Genomic DNA, 17,955 nt, shown 5'->3' with positions numbered 1-17,955 from the left:
AACTTCCAATATCCCTTACGTTGCACATATTTTATCTGTCCAAGGACAATAACTAAAAAAAAATGTTTGTTGGTTTTTTAAAACTTTTTAAAATTATCTTAGAGAGTTGAAGACTTTAGCGCAATTTCTGATATAGTTAATATTTCCAAGGGGCACAACTCATTAAAAATATTTGATCGGCAATTATTTTCGACATTGTCCATGACATTGCTGATATTAACCTTTGATATGAATTTGATAAAAATCTGGCAAAAATTGTACACGAGAGCGCTTACAATGCAAATTTCCATAAAATCAATATTTCTTAGGGGCAGAACTCTTTTAAAAATGATTGATCGGCACTGATTTTCAAACTCATCCGAGACATTGCTAATATAAATCTACAATAAAGTTTCATAAAAATCTGGCAAGAATTGTACACATGAGAGCGCTAATGATGCAATTTTCCATATAATTAATGTTTCAAGGGTCATAACTATTTTAAAAATAGTTCATCGGCACTGACTCTCGTCGGAGACATAGCTGATATAAACCTATGATAAAGTTTTATAAAAATCTGGCAAAAATTGTACATGTGAGAGCACTTACAAGACCGGATGGACAGACGCCCAGTATTTCTATGTCCCCAGCAACTTGTCACTCGGGGGACAATAAGCTTGTAAGCAGATTTTAGCAAAACCACGAAATCTAATATCCATGAACAAGCAATATTCCCTCAATCCACAAAAATTGGTACTACCAAAATAAATGAATCCACAGTATCTATAGAGTTTAATAGTTGCATGTATCTATAAATTTTCAGATAACTGTCTTAATAAAGCTGAATTAAACATATCTTCAGTTTCAAGAAGAATTGAGTTATACCTGGTTGTGAAGCATCCTGATTAGCTTTTGGATCAGACATACTAAATACAGCCCCAGCTTCTGTTGTCTGTATTAATCCTAAGTTCATCTTGTGTTTGTGTGGATCTAGAGCACCAAGCAAACCTAGTACACGGATTACCTACAAAACATGTGAATTTAATATACAAGAAGTTCATCCAGTCATTTATTCATTCAATATAGATTTATTTTACTGTGAGAGACTCATCACTGAATTTGTACTTACATGAGCAACACAACAGGTGCCACATGTGGAGCAGAATCTTCTTTCCCTTTCAGGGTACCTGAGATCACCCCCATTTTTGGTGTGGTTCATGTTGCTAAGCATGCTCAGTCTATAGTTATCTGTTAACTCTTTTGTAATTTTATTTTTTTGCCATGGCATGGTCAATTTGTCTTCGACTTATGTGTTTGAGTATTTCAAGTAAAAGGGATAACTCTCCTCTTGATTCTTACCTCTCTCCTGATACCTGGTGACTGTTCCGTCTTAAGGAAAGCTAATAGTATGTCCAGTAATGAGGGGTACTTCCTATAAGGTTCTTACCTCTCTCCTGATACCTGGTGACTGTTCCGTCTTAAGGAAAGCTAATAGAATGTCCAGTAACGAGGGGTACTTCCTATAAGGTTCTGTGACATATCCTGTACTTTCGACCAGCTGTCCTAGTGTCCATAATGCTACCTGTAACAATTAAATACTGGTACATGTATATCAAAATCTACAAGACATAAAAACCTGCGCTGCCACCCAAAACAAGTGAAAAAGGTAAAAAATTATCATATAAGTTTTATCATTTTATGCACATTTATCCAATATCTATATTTTTATTTTTATCAAAAGTCTAAAATGCAGTGAAAAAAAGTGTGATCAAGCTGACTGAGCTGTTCATTCCAATAAATAAACAGAAATAATTTCCTCTTTCAATACTTTCCCTGTTTTAAAGACCTCTGCTGTGTTGCAGCATTATGCTGGGCTGTGAAAAAGATTTGGAAAGTAGAAATTTGTTTGGATTCACCATTTTAAAATAAACCACTTTGTCTCACCCAACTTCACAAATAAAACAGAGATCTGCTGATTTTTTTTTTTGTAATAACTTTGCTGTTAACAACTGCTCCTTAATAAAGTATTACCTCTCTCTTCTGCAAAGATGAAGAATCTTGAAGCATTTCTATAATTATAGGTAGTAATTCATCCATAGATTTCTTCATTTCTATACCACTGACCTGTAATGTAAATAAAACTATACGGAAGAGTACCTGACATCATGTACAATACTGTAAATTCAGAAATTAATGTGTGCTTTTATTATTGCAAATTCAGGCTCTGTAAAAAATGCAAAATCTAGTTAAGGATGTTTGCTACTCTGTTTCAAAATAACAAGCTTTTTAAAAGACTGTTACAAATTGAAAGTACATGAATAAAGGAACTAACAAAGCAGAAAAAAATGAAGGGTCCGTGTGCTTGTTTTCAAAATATAAGCCATTGAAAATTTGGCGGGAAGTGATTCTCTCTAGATTTTTCATACATTTAACATTTGCACCTTTTCTCTTTCAAAAACTATGAAAAAAAAACAAGGATTTTTAAAGATTTTCAAAAATTGCTTTTTAAACTATACATAATTAAAATATGAAAAGAAAAGTAGGGGTTTGGGGCAAAATTTTTAATTGCACTACATCGATAAAACCAGAGGATTCCGAATATCTGGCAAAAATTCAAAAACAAGAGGAGCGAACATCCTTAAAGCAATTGCATGAACTTAATGAAGGAAAATCAATACAGTGAAATTATGAATGCAAGTTTTTATTATTGCTAACTAGATACTATTACATTTTTTGCACACAAAAAAAATTGCAAATATTTTCTGAATATACAGTAATACATTTCTTCATTTCTACTCCACTGATCAGTAATATAGAATCATGAAAATCGACCAAAAAACTTGACATCATGTAAAATAATCAAAATATCTGCGGCTATATAAAATCAGTTATCTGGTTCTAAGATGCTGTCACACTCATGAACAGTCAAGGTTTCAAATTTATTACAGAAAAGAGTTACTGTGCAAATGTTTTTTTTTCATGCAGAACAATGCTTATCAGAGATAAAGAATTTCATATAAAACGACAATATGGATCAGAGATTCATTTCTCAATTAAAGCAAAGGTGCAAACCCCCTTTTGGTGCAATCAGTAAAATGGTACTAAGATTTTGTCAATTTGTGACTTTATTCAGTAATAATATTTTCCTCGTAAATATATTATAATGTTTTGAGTACCTAGACACACAGTGATATGAATGATTGATTATTGGTTGCTAAATGTCCAGTGGCAAATATGTCATGCATGAACAGGAGGAGAACAAATTCACAATAAATATAATAGGTAGGTTCTTTAATTGAGGCTGTTCTGAATGAAATTTAGACTGCCACTGGTAAATGAGGGTATATTAGATATGGAACAGAAATTTCGATTGCAACAGGCCACCTGCGGACCCCTCAAAGAGTTGTTACAAGGGTTCTTAACATACAGATTTCTACACGAGGCATCAGATTTAACATCTGACGTGGGTGTGTACTTGTATATCCTGCACAGCCAAAACAGACGCCACACTTGGACAAGGGTTTTACTGCCAGTTGGAAGAAGACCTGTTGTGACCCTTTTTCTATTTTCCCAGTCACCCTTGGGGGTGGCACTCTGTGACAATTAAATAGTTTCAATTATTAATCCGAACTACGATTTAAAGTTGATGACCAAGTGAAGAACACCAATCATTGCGCTAAATGGAAGTCTTGTTCATAATATATGCAAAAGGCATAATGTTCCGGTTTCCCATTTCGTTGTCCGAGTTTTTCTTTTCTTGCTTCAAAAATCTAATTGTTTCACCAGACATTGTAAATTTGAAAACAAAGACTTGTTTCTTTATTAATTATTCAGAATTGAACATTTGGAGAAATCGTTTTATTCTGGTAAATAGTCCTGAGAAACCAAAAGAAAAATATGAACATTTACACTTTATTTCATTACATTTTTTATTACAAAACATCTACTAAATTCCAAGGACTTTACCTGAGCCTGTTCTCCAATAGCAGCTAATACACTGATGGTCACTGAAGGATTAGGGTCTGGTTCTTTTAATTTGGGTATTAATACCTGAAAAAAATGTATTTTATTTGAATTTAGGGAAAATCTATGACACCTCAAATAATGATCAAACTCCTTATATTTTCATTAGGGCTGTTCCAGATTTAAACACATGGGGGCAGATGGGAGGCACTCAAATTAATAAATTGTTGGTGGGTGCATTTTCAATTTTGAAGAATTATTAGTAAAATGAAAATTTTATATTATTTTTATTTACAAGATAAACAAAAAATAATATATGTTTGTTTAATTAGCAAAAGGACGATATCATAAATAATGTTTTATAACTATGATATACTTTTTAATTGCAAATTTAATGTCTAAGACAAATATCATTATTTATTTAGTATTTTTCATATATTCACAGCAAAAATTTTTCGTCAAAACAATCATTTTATTCAAAATGTCTACTAAAAACAGTATGAAATCACATATCTTTTTTTAAAACTCAGCACAGTATTAGGAATTAATTTCTACAAATAGAAGACATTATATTAGTATCAGCAAAATGCAATGAAGTAATTTTTATTACCTTTAAGACTGGTTCCATGTAAGGTCTAATAAGTCTTGATGCATTGGCAACCAGTAATCCTAACATCCTAGCTGCTTGTTCCTTGTTTCTTCCGACCCCACTGTGTTCTAATTCCGTCAGAATCTATGGAAAAACAAATATATACTCATAGAACAGAGAAAATACTTTTCAAGATTAATTTTTAATTCTGATATAAAATTTGATTAGATTTTTTGTTTTTATTCTTTACTTAAGGTCATTCATCATACATTGTCTAAATGTACTACTTTTAGTTTGTAAAATTCCGCAATTTTTCAGCACATATATTATTTCCATTGTTAAACCATTAACACTAATGCAAGAATGATTACATGGATTTAAGGGATTGCTGCATACCAATAATGCTATCAAAATTTAAAATGCGAGTTTTTTTTGTTTTTTTTTTCTTCATAACTTTTGAAAAAATAAAACATCAACAAATTTCTAGATTTACACCCTTCAAACATTAAATACATTGCATTACTAGTAAACTACTCACACATTCTACAGTTATTGGTGATCTTTATCATACTTGAATCAGAATTGTAAAATGTCTAACAGAGAAAACGAAATAATTAACGGTCTATGTAGATACCAACAGAAAGCCATTGAAAAGAATCTAGAAATTCACTTTTATGTCAGCAATCTTACTAACTTGAATCAATCATAAAGGTAAAATGGTATACATAGTTTTGTTTTCAGAGAATGATTAAAAAATGGTTAACATTTGAGAGGACGATTAAATTAAAGTTTTTGATTGTTTAGTGTATAAATACTGTGGATTCATTATTATTCGTTGGATACCAATTTTCGTGGATTTCGTGGGAACAGGTGAACCACGAAATTAAATGTTCAACTAATAACAAATTTTCTATAGGCTTATATGCAGACTTCGGCAAAACCATGAAATTAAATATCCACGAACATGTAAGTTTTCCTTAATCCATGATAAATTGGTACCCACGAAAATAAATGAATCCACAGTAACCTTTCATGACAAGATATAAGGAGACCCATAAATACCTGAATTAATGTTTTTCTCAATGAAGGCATCACATAAGCAGGATTTTTACTGCTGAGTCGCCCGATCATACAGATTGCCAATTCTCTGATCTCAAACACTTCATCATTCAAGGCAACAAATAAAGCACTCAGATTTTCTGCCTGGGCAAGATGTGGGTCAAATCTGTCATCTAAGGAGGCCAGTACACAAAATCTTATATCAGAATCTGAAAGGATAAATAGAATAAAATTGTAAGGTGTATTGATTGTTGGTGTTTACAGAGGTGGTAGAGAGTTATTTTCGTGCAAAGTGTTTTCAATTTATATTTCACTTGTTTTCATGCTTGAAGCTCATTATTCAGTGTTTCGTGCATTTGGTGGAAAAGCAAGGGGCAAGCTATTTTTTTATTTTTTCGTTCATTGTGAAATGGCCATTTTATTTCCTGTTCATCAATGCACATACCACTTCCCCCTTTACAGCCCACTTTTAATATTCTTATTCTTTTAAACTTTCCTTGCACTTTGACTTAATTGTGTAAATGCACTAGTACTTGAACATGAACTCTAGGAGTAATAAAACTACCACCTTTGTTCAAAACATCTTGAAACAAAATACTGTAAATTCAGAAATAATTGCGTGCATTTATTATTGCAATTTTTGAAGAATGAACAAAAATGCCAGATCAATTATTGTGATTTCAGGAAAATCTGCATACAGTTATATTCAACAGATATCCGAATGCAAGTTCTTATTATTGCGTTACTATTTGCATTATTCACATTAATAAAAACATCGCAATAATTTCTGAATTTACAGTATTCAATATAATTTCAGACCTGTGTCTGTGATTCCAACAACCAGTAACTTGTGTAGGACTTCTGCTACTGTGTTCATGGCTGCCATGCTGACCTGGCCCTGATTGGAAGCTAACAACTGAAATAGGAAGTCAAAAGATAAAAATAATCCTTCAAATAAATTTTATGTTTTTTTCCTTTTGCCTTACTGTAAAACATTTGTCATAAATTATTCACAAATGACCACTAGTAACAGGCAATTAGTGAAACAGACTTATCTTACTTCAAATAAAATAAATGAAACGGACAACTTTTCAAATAACAGTAATATGCATTTGAAAAATGTCTAAAGAATTAGTTTATTACTTACATCTCATATCAGAAACTGAAAATTAAATTTAAATTTCAGTCATAAATTTGCTTCATAATCATGAAAATATGTAGTGAACTTAATGGCAAACACCTTTTTACTTATGTTACACTTCAGTGTTCTCCCCAGGCCAATATGACGCTGCGGTCCCGCAGCGCCTTCAAAATATTTTCGTTGACTCCGCAGCACCTTAAATCACCGCTGTCCTTTAATATTTGATCCCACAGCGTGTTAATTTTCATATACAATTATGAAATGTTTGATAACTTTTGTAAAGTTAAAGATTGCCGCTGAGATGAAAATCAATATGACACCAAATTACGCAATTATTGATTGACTCCATCCTTTACCTGTATTTGCCTTATCAAATCGCGTAATTCTATAGATTATCATCGAATAGATAAATGTTTTTCTTGGATACTTTTTTTCAGTGTTTCAGGGTTAGAATTGAGGGAAAAGATCGAAGTACAAATACAAAACGTCTTTCCGCGTGGCTTTCTTTATAATAATGCCGAATTAAATATCGATTTTTCTCATTGGTCAATAGTAAAAATCTATTTTAATATGACCAATAAAATGCTCCGCAGGGCGCAGCTTGATACGACCGCAGAGGTCGAACCCTGAACAGTTGGGGCAAGTATGGACACAACATTCAAGCTTGATACAGCTTTGCATTTGGATTGTGATTAAATATTTGACACAGCATAGGTTTCTGACACAGAATGAATGTCACGTCTAAGAACTTAAAAATTTTAAATTAGACATTCATCTATTATGGTCCAATATCCAAAATCTAAATACATGGTTAGATTCAGCATATCAAAGAACCCCAAGAATTTAATTTTTGATGAAATCAAACAAAGTTTAATTTTGGACCCTTTTGACCTAAATGTGGACAAAGTTGATAACGGGGCCCAAAAATCAAAAATCTAAATACATGGTTAGATTCAGCATATCAAAGAACCCCATATATTCAATTTTTGTTGAAATCAAACAAAGTTTAATTTTGGACCCCTATTTGGACCAACTTGAAAACTGGGCCCATAATCAAAAATCTAAATACATGTTTAGATTCAGCATATCAAAGAACCCTAAGAATTCAATTTTTGTTTAAATCAAACTAAGTTTAATTTTGGACCCTTTGGACCTTAATGTAGACCAATTTGAAAACGGAACCAAAAATTAAGAATCTAAATACACGGTTAGATTCGGCATATCAAAGAACCCCAATAATTCAATTTTTGATGAAATCAAACAAAGTTTAATTTTGGACCCTTTGGACCTCAATGTGGACCAATTTAAAAATGGGGCCCAAAATCCAAAAACTAAATACACGGTTAGATTCAGCATATTAAAGAACCCCAAAAATTCAGGAATAAAACCCCATTGAAATTGGTCAAGAAATAAGCAATTTATACGAAGTATCTTCTTTTGCACAATACTGTGCAATTAAATATTTCTTGCTATTGCGCAATACTGTACAATTGACAATTTCTTACTATTGCGCAGTATTGTGCTATTGGATATTTCTTGCTATTGTGCAATACTGTGCAATTGAAGATTTCTTGCTATTGCGCAATACTGTGCAATTGAAGATTTCTTGCTATTGTGCAATTGAAAATTTCTTGCTATTGCACAATACTTATTATATAATAATTTACATCCTGTTTGGTGTGTATCTCCTACCATATCATTATTATTTGCTTTTAAATATAAATCAGAAATAACCAACTTAAAATGGAAAATTTTAAAAGAAAAAAAAAAGGAAAAAAAGAAAAAAAAGGAAAAAAAAAAAAATCCCCCCCAAATTTTTTGAACCTCCTTATGATTCATCACCCCCAAACTCAATCCCAGCCTTCCCTTTGTGGTATGGTACCTTGCAGTACAATTTCAGAGAGATCCATACACTTGAACACAAGTTATTGTCTGGAAACTAGAAAAATGCTTATTTTTGGCCCCTTTTTGGCCCCCCAATTCCTAAACGTTTCGGCAATTACCCCAAAACTCAATTCCAGCTTTCCCTTTGTGATATGGAACCTTGTAGTACAATTTCAGAAAGATCCATACACTTACACACAAGTTATTGTCATGAAACTAGAAAAATGCTTGTTTTTTGCCCCTTTTTTGGCCCCTAATTCCTAAAATTTTGAGGCAATTACCCCCAAAATCAATCCCAGCATTCCTTTTGTGATATGGAACCTTGTGGTACAATGTCAGAGAGATCCATACACTAACACACAAGTTATGTCTGGAAGTTACAAAAATGCTTATTTTTGGCCCCTTTTTGGCCCCTAATTCCTTTACTGTTGGTACCATAACCCCCAAAATCAATCCCAACCTTCCTTTTGTGGTATTGAACCTTGTGGTAAAATTTCATAGAGATCCATTCACTTAAACTAAAGTTAGAGTGCGAAAACCAATGTGTCTTCGGACGACGCCGGACGACGACGACGACGACGACGCCAACGTCATACCAATATACGACCACAAAAATTTTTTTGCGGTCGTATAATGAACATGATGACAACACGTGGTAACTTTGCAATACACAACTACAAATATTTATGAATGGAAGGCGTTTTACGTGAAAAAAAAGTAACATAAACCTTTAGTAATATTTATGATAAATTCATAACATGAATCGATAGTTTGAGATAGAATGTAAAATTTTGTTCTTAGCAAAAAAAAATTCTTCTTTAGTTGTCATCTTTTAAAAAAGAAATCAGTTGTGTCTGTCAGTTTGGTCCTTGCACCGGAAAACTATGACAATACACAACTCGATGTCAATGGTTGGGAACTTAAAAGCAAAAGCATATGCAAATTATTTTGTTGGATTTTACTTTGAAGAAATTTGCCAGGTTTCTACCTGCCAAAGAAAAGAGTGTAACAAATACACACGGAAGTGATCTTGAAATGTCAACCTTCAAAATTGATCAGCTGTTCATTTTATCTATTTTTTTTAAAAAAAGTTGTATTCCAAAAATTACAAACTGCTAATAATGCAAAATTTTTAGTAGGAGCAGATGCACCAGATATGGAAATATTTAAAGCTGTACAGCACTTAAAGGCTCAAAGGAACAGGAGATTATTCTCTTAAAATTACTAAATTTGGTCTCTCAAATTAAATTTTAACTCTATATAAAATGGACTGTGATATCAGCATGATCAATGTGTTTTATATGGGTGTAAATTGATTATATTTCATTCAATGATATTTCATAAATAGTGTACATAATTAAACACCTAGACTGTCATGAAGCTTTTAAATTCATTTTGTAGTTCTGAATGATTGTTTCGCGTCACAATAGTTCACTCCAAAAAAAAAGGGTTACACGCTACAAATTTTTGCGCCTTAAACAATGTCTGTGGACAACACTGCACTTGTAAAATCATTTGAGATTTGAGTAATGTATACTGTTTTTTTATCACAGTAATCAAATACAATATGTTGCTTAAAAATGATTTTCCTGCTAAATTCTCAACTTCAATTCTTTTTAAAAGTTCATGCCATAAGCAGGGGAGATAATTCTTTTAAATTTCATATCTTAAGCAGGGGAGATAATTCTTGACAGATTCCCCATTTCCATTTTTAAATTCTATCTAAAATTTCATAGTTTAAACATATCTTATTTGCCTAAATATGCAAAAGGAATGAGACACAAGTTAATCAAACTTATGAAGTCTTCTCTAAAATTTCATACCTTGAGCAGGGGAGATAACAATCTTGCACAAGTTCTAACAGCTTCCATTCTGATCTCTTTATATTCACTAGACAAATAATGTTCTGCACAATGTTTGACAAACTGTGTCAAGGAATGACCTGTAAATAAAACAAAACAAGGACCATAACTCTGCACAAAATCATCAGACCAGAACAAAATTCGAACTTGATCTGTAACTTGTCAATAATACACCAAATATCAAATCAATATCTTCAAGCACGAAGAAAAATAGTGTGGAAAACTGATTTGCCGGACTGAAGGATGGACAGACAGACAGACAGACAGACAGACAGACGGACGGAGTGCAAACTTAAAGACCCCCTCAACTTCTTCGGTAGGGGACTAATAAACACGACAGAGTAACCCAATGTGAATGCACTGAAAAATTTTTGTACAAATTTATTAGCTTTTTCTACTTCCAGATCAGGGCTATTCCAGAGGGTTAGAAGGCACTTGATGGTCATGATTATTTTGGATCTATGGCCTATGGGACTCCACCCTCCCCCTTGTACATTTTTTCCGGACCCGCCTTCATGTATGCAGAAGGAATATAACAAGCCCGAACAGGCACCTTTGGTTGATTTTTAACAGGATTATTAACTGTTTGAGTATAGAATAAATACTGCGTTTCACTGAATGATAAAACGTAAGTTTATCTACATGTAATAAATGTATTTGATTAAGTGCAACATTTTCTGGGATCACAAGAAGATTTTGAATTGTTTCTGAAGTTGCATGCACTAGCAAAACAAGAAGTTATACCCAAACTGTAATGACAACTTTGACCAGAATTCCAAAGGTATAACAAAAATTCAAAATATTGTCAAAACCCTAATTTTGTACATAATTTAAATAGTTCACATCATGATGAACCTGTGAACAAAATTTCAGGTTGATGTGACAACAATTCCTTGGAAAGAATAACAGACAGATAATGGTCAGAGACACAGGCCATAAACATAATACCCCCTACTACCCTGGGTGGGACACAAAATTAATATCGTTACATCTGATGAAAATAAACTGTAATAAAATTTATGTTTGTTCCTGTTAAAAGAATAATTTTGCAGTATGTTATATTCTAGCATTATCAGCTATGAATCTAATGCCATGTGAATTCTAATTTTGTCCAATCATATAAATGTGACAAACATGGGCAAACAAAAAAAGCAGTAAATTTACATATTGAGATATTTAATGAAATATTAAAGTGACAACAAACCTTCAAAATCAAAGCTTCCCAGTGTCCTAAGTGCCAATGTTATACTTGTTGTATCATGGCTGTCTGTGGGCGACAACAGGGCACCTGTTAAAACATAGCAAGAACATAATTTAATCATTATATGCCACTCCTGTGCAATATTTCTTTTTCTAACAATTTTAATGTTTTCTAAAGAATAAAGATGATAATCAACATTTATCTAAGGCTGTTCCATCAAAATAGACATGGAACTCAGTGAAGGCACGTTAAAATCTCCTCTATGAGTGGGGGTTAAAGACTATTTTGTACAGTGAAAATGTAGGAGAAATTCTAAATTTGCCTCTAAAGATGCTTACGCATGTTTTAATGGAACAGCTCTTAATAAATCTACTGTGAAAGTACTTTTATTCGTGGGGTACCAATTTTTGTGGTTTTCGTGGAAGGCTTTATCCACGAATTTAAGTGTCCAGCGAAATATAACAACTGTTGTCCAAATCAAGACTTTGAAAGATCCCCTGTAGTTTTGACTACATGGATACGGGCATATAATCTAGAGAAAACATCGAATATCACCAAACAAATATGAACTATATGCAGTGGCGGAGCACCAGTGTAGCATGAAAAACTTCAAACAGGATTTTAATCTTTAAATAATCTAAGTTGTATGACTATCAAACTTTTAATTCTCATAAAAAAAAGTTTTGAAAGATAAATGACAGACTTCCGGAGAAGATATATGATGATGAAGTGTCATTTTATCTCCTCATAATTCTCTCACGAAAAATAATATTAATTTCATATTGGGCTTGCTTTTTTATTTTGAAAGTATTAATTCAAAGTACAATTGTAGCATTTTTTATGCAACCTTTTTCTTTAAATGACATGTTTATGGACCTATTTACACCTTTGATGATCATTAATCTGTTGATCATTCTATCTCGGGTTAATTAGTGTCACCACTTCTGATTACACGTGTGCAACAATTAAAATGTTTACTTTGCAATTTCCTTCAATGAGACAATTTGTATTCAGAAATGAATCAGCTTATTTCTGAAAGCAATTACCTTTTAAAGAAATTTGATGAATGTTGTCAAAAATGAAAGACGAACATGTAAGTGAAAATGAACACCATATGATTATATTAAAGAATCTTCGTTTCTGATGGGTTCAAATTCTTCTCCCGATTTTTTTTCAGAAAAATAAAATCCATGAATTTAAGAACCCACGAACATGTAACTTTTGCTCAATCCACGAAAAATTGATACCAACGAATAAAAGTACTTTCACAGTATTTGAAACACCAAACAATAAAAGCATTTTTTTTTTTAATTGTGGAAAACTGGATGGAATTACTTTTGTATTTTACAGTGATGCATAATTGAAAGATTATGGTTTACTAAGAATAAAATCATCATGAGGAATATTTTGTAAAAAGACTATGAAGGGGTGACAATGGGGTGCTCATTTCCGAAGTCCAGCTATGTTTAGTAATTTTTTTCTTACTTCCAACTTCTTTTTATCCAGATCCCATAATTATTTTTCCCTATTCTCCACATCACCACTTTTTTACCCCATATATCCCACATCCACACTTTTAATAGCCCCTATATCCCACATCAATAGTGTATCCTTCTCCTCAACTATTATGCTTACAACAACTGAAATTGTGTCTAGAGTTCAGGTTTTACGTAAGCTGGGTGAAAAACTTTTGAATATCTACAAAAATATACCTGCTATAGGAAGCGGAGACAGTGGACTTTTGGGAGCACCTGGGTGTTTCAATGGTCGACCAATCAGAACAAGAGACAAAATTTTCAAGAGTCCATCTTGAATATCTTTCTTCAACTGCGGTATCTGAGTGGCTAAATCTCTCAATGCAGCTGTTAAGGCTGGACTGTTGCAATAAAATAAATCAACAATGATGAAAATGTTATCACAATATAAAACTCCATACATCTGAGAAATCTTAAATTAAAGCATAATATTTAATGAGCATATCAAATTTTCTTGCTAAAGTTGATTGTAAGTGTTCTGCTTCCAACTGCTTTAAATTGGACATCAGTAAATGTGTACATTGTGATGAGAATCTATACGATACACAAAATTATACATTTTTTCTTTCCAACTATTTCACAAATTTTAAATTGAGCCCTATTGTACATATCTCACAGTGTCATGATAGATTGCTGTCTGCATGCATTTAAGCATAAAGGATAATTTTGATCTAACAGATACTTTAAATCAGATAAAAAAGCAAGAATGTGCATTAATGAAGAATGGAAACGAACATCTGATCAGTTCAAAATATTTGCAAAATTCTAAATCAAACTAAAATTTGAAATCTAAAAAAATCTTCTTTAATGAAACAACTTTTTGAAATGTTTCTGTTTTCCATTTGAAAAATCATATTTTTAATGTACAAAATTTTGCTTTGTACAATTGATTACCTAAGTCCTGTTGCCAGCATAGAATCTAAGAGTTCTCTGACATCTTTCATCATAATATTGCCAACAGCTCTGGACAACATACTGATACATGTAAATACAGCAGGGTCAACTACAAAACTCTTGTACTTCCTACAAGATAAATCATGCCATCATGAATAAAAGGAGATACAGGGTCTTCATCAATGTGACTGCAACCAAACAAGAATAACCAAAAAAATTTTAGAAACATACAGATGTCTTTACAATATATAAAGCTCTTTATAAGTTGTGAATAAATAAAACAGGAACTACAAAAAAAACACAAAAATTTTGATAGTTTCTGCGCAAAAGTAATTCATAATTTGTCTAAACTTGTGGTGATAAAAAGAAAATTCTATATGCTTTTCAAAAATATTTCCATGAAAAAGGTTAAGTGATTCGCTTTTTAAGCAATGTTGAATCAAGAAACATTTACATCACATTTAAGTAGACAGGACAAAAATCAATGCACTGTTTCAAATTCTCATTTCTTTAAATTGATGTGTAAAAATATGTAAAGGTTCCGCGGAACCCAGTGTCTCGCCTACTTTTGCTGTTGTCTATGTCTTCAGTGTGATAGGGGATTAAACATAATAGATTTACAGTTAATGAAATAAAACGTTTGAAATGTATGAAAAAAGTTATGCTTGTAAAAAATGAATACAGTATGCAATCAAATCTATAGATTTATAAAAGAGTTGAAACATAAATTTATTGAATGAACAAATGATAAAGAAGATAATTTTTACATTTTCCTCTAGATACTATCTTTTGATTGTAAGAAGCTTCTGTCCAAGTAAAAATCAAGGATGGTTTATGAATCTAATAAATGTTTTAATAAAATGCTCCGCTGGGTTGCAGCTTGATACGACCGCAGAGGTCGAACCCTGAACAGTTGGGGCAAGTATGGACACAACATTCAAGCTTGATACAGCTCTGAATTTGGATTGTGATTAAATATTTGACACAGCATAGGTTTCTGACACAGAATGAATGTGGTCTAAGAACTTAAATTTTTTTAATTTCCCTATTATGGTCCAATATCCAAAATCTAAATACATATACGGTTAGATTCAGCATATCAAAGAACCCCAATATTTCAATTTTTGATGAAATCAAACCATATCATTATTATTTGCTTTCATATATAAATAAAAAATAACCAACTTAAAATGGAAAATTTTAAAGACAAAAAAAAGGAAAAAAAGGGGAAAAAAATACCCCCCCCCCCCCCCCAATTTTTTGAACCCCCTTATGATTCATCACCCCAAACTCAATCCCAGCCTTCCCTTTGCGGTATGGTACCTTGCAGTACAATTTCAGAGAGATCCAAACACTTGAACACAAGTTATTGTCTGGAAACTAGAAAAATGCTTGTTTTTGGCCCCTTTTTGGCCCCAAATTCCTAAAATTTTGAGGCAATTACCCCCAAAATCAATCCCATCATTCCCTTTGTGATATGAAACCTTGTGGTAAAATGTCAAAAAGATCCATACACTAACACACAAGTTATGTCTGGAAGTTACAAAAATGCTTATTTTTGGCCCCTTTTTGGCCCCTAATTCCTTAACTGTTGGTACCATAACCCCCAAAATCAATCCCCACTTTCCTTTTGTAATATTGAACCTTATTGTAAAATTTCAAAGAGATCCATTCTCTACAACTAAAGATATTGTGCGGAAACAAATGTGTCTTCTGACGACGACGACGACGCCAACGTCATACCAATATACGACCTTTGCGGTCGTATAAAAACTTTAACTGCAGACTGTATGTTATGTTAACTGGAAGAAAAACTAAGTCCATTTATAAGTAATATACAGAAAAAAAGGAAATAAATTTTTACAAAATTTCCTTCTAGATACTAGCTTTTGATCATAAACAAGCTTCTGTCCAAGTTTGGTACAAAGAAAGTTATTAAAATTTTTAAAACTTTAACCACAGAGTGAATGTAATGTTAACTGGCAGAAAAACTAAGTCAATTTATAAGTAATTAACAGATAAACAGGATTTTTTTTTTTTACAAAATTTACTTCTGGATACTATCTTATGATCATAAACAAGCTTCTGTCCAAGTTTAGTAGAAGTCCAGGATAGTTTAAGAAAGTTATTAAAATTTCAAAAACTTTAACCACAGAGTGAATATTTGTGGACGTCGCCAAAGACGACGGAATGTAGGATCGCTATGTCTTGCTTTTGCGACAAAAGTTGCAGGCTCGACAAAAATGTATTATATCTATTTGACTTAAGTAGCAGTCTCGCTAAGAGTCATGTAAAATGATGAAATAGTGATACACAGAAATTTACAATGAAATGCTCTATCATTTTCACTGATGAGCTGTTTCCATGTCAAACATTTTTAGATTTACCCTGTACAAAGTGTAAAATGTTTGTGTTTGAGCATTAAGAAAAGCGCTTTGGACACACAAAATTATTATAGTATTATTTTCATTTAAAAATATTCCGTATTAAACTGACTTGAGTGGCAGGTCCTTTGGAGGCAAAGAACTTCTAATAACTTCCATAATCCTTGCCAGATGTTTGGATATATTCTCCTGTACTGATATGGCCATCAGACCTATAGCCTGGAATCCAGCTGTTTTGTCTTTAGGATTCTTCAATGTACCCAGCAGGAAATTAATTGATTCTTCTAGATATCTACAATGTATTAATATTAGAAAATAAATTTAAATAGAATGAACTTTCGTCATAGAAGACTCACAAAATTCCTAGTTTTAATATATAGAAGAGTTATTCACAAAAATTATATCTGCTTAAAAATGACTTTCTATGGCCAAAAACAATAACAACATATGATTTACCCATAACAACATCAATTGTGTTTTTTTTTTCTTTCTAGCTATGATGTCACTTGTAGTTAAACCTTTGTATTATAAAGTCTTGTTCGAAACATTTTTACCCATTTGGCGGTCTACTGGTTGTGTGCTAACCTCAAATGCTGGAGTTCATGAGATGTTACAGTCTGAACAAACCAAAGACTTCAAAATTGGTATTTGCTGAATCTTGCAACCCAAGAAAGTTGACTTACAATGGTAGTATGACTTATAATACTTACACTCTAGAAAACACTTGAGGACTGAATCCTGCCACCCTTGGAAAGATGACTAGCAGTGTTTGTTGTACATATGTATTCTTACTAGTTCTGTGTCTCAATATCAAACTGCATATCTGAAAACCAAACATAATGTCACGAAGCTGTTGTTTTGTTGTAAATGATTAAAACGGGTCAATAATATTTACGAGTTATCAAACTATATGTTGTCTTGGTAATTAACTTCAACACAGAAATTTAAGTTATTCAAGAATGAAATGTACATGTATGTCATTATGATTTAGAATTATTAAATAGTGTTACTGAGGCAAAATGAATGCGATTGTGAATTTATTAGACAACATGGAAGAGGGTAGGAATGCCCTTTACCGTCAGCCGTCAAACGGTCATTTTCGGCTACTGTTAGCGTCAAATTGGTTAAAATTTTACCGTGATTCGTCAAAATATCTTTATAGTGATTCTTCAGAGGTCTTAAATAATTATCCTTACCGTTATTTTTGGAAAAAAATTAACGTGATTCGTCAAAGTCAGTCGATTTTTTTTTATCGTCTAAAAGAAAGTGTACATTTTATTGTCATGCACCAAAAATTACCGCTAACATTTTTGGCAAGAATTTTTACCGTAATTCGTCATGAAGGTACCCCCATTACGACCCTCATGGAACCTATTAACTGAAAAAATAGAATTGGGAAATCAATATACACAAAAAACATTTACTATAGTATAGAACATATAAAATGTATAGAAAAATATAGTA

At 32.3% G+C, this 17,955-nt stretch overlaps 1 protein-coding gene across 2 annotated transcripts in view; it reads right to left on the bottom strand.

Annotated features, from left to right (window-relative positions):
* LOC127720100 (serine/threonine-protein kinase mTOR-like) overlaps positions 1 to 17,955 on the bottom strand; it is an 87,462-nt gene that overhangs the window by 58,483 nt on the left and 11,024 nt on the right. For both annotated transcript variants that reach the window (XM_052226503.1, XM_052226504.1), the window contains 13 exons: positions 17,202 to 17,314; positions 16,604 to 16,783; positions 14,108 to 14,236; positions 13,391 to 13,554; positions 11,682 to 11,765; positions 10,439 to 10,557; positions 6,410 to 6,506; positions 5,594 to 5,799; positions 4,553 to 4,675; positions 3,946 to 4,029; positions 2,011 to 2,103; positions 1,427 to 1,561; positions 865 to 1,003 (listed from right to left, as the gene is read on the bottom strand). In XM_052226503.1, coding sequence (XP_052082463.1) covers positions 865 to 1,003; positions 1,427 to 1,561; positions 2,011 to 2,103; positions 3,946 to 4,029; positions 4,553 to 4,675; positions 5,594 to 5,799; positions 6,410 to 6,506; positions 10,439 to 10,557; positions 11,682 to 11,765; positions 13,391 to 13,554; positions 14,108 to 14,236; positions 16,604 to 16,783; positions 17,202 to 17,314 — 1,666 coding nt within the window. The remainder of the gene's footprint in view (positions 1 to 864; positions 1,004 to 1,426; positions 1,562 to 2,010; positions 2,104 to 3,945; positions 4,030 to 4,552; positions 4,676 to 5,593; positions 5,800 to 6,409; positions 6,507 to 10,438; positions 10,558 to 11,681; positions 11,766 to 13,390; positions 13,555 to 14,107; positions 14,237 to 16,603; positions 16,784 to 17,201; positions 17,315 to 17,955) is intronic.

The sequence above is a fragment of the Mytilus californianus genome, unplaced genomic scaffold, assembly GCF_021869535.1.
Source record: "Mytilus californianus isolate M0D057914Y unplaced genomic scaffold, xbMytCali1.0.p SCAF_11, whole genome shotgun sequence".
In the NCBI taxonomy this organism is placed as follows: Eukaryota; Metazoa; Mollusca; class Bivalvia; order Mytilida; family Mytilidae; genus Mytilus; species Mytilus californianus.
This window is presented reverse-complemented; position numbering and strand designations above follow the sequence as displayed.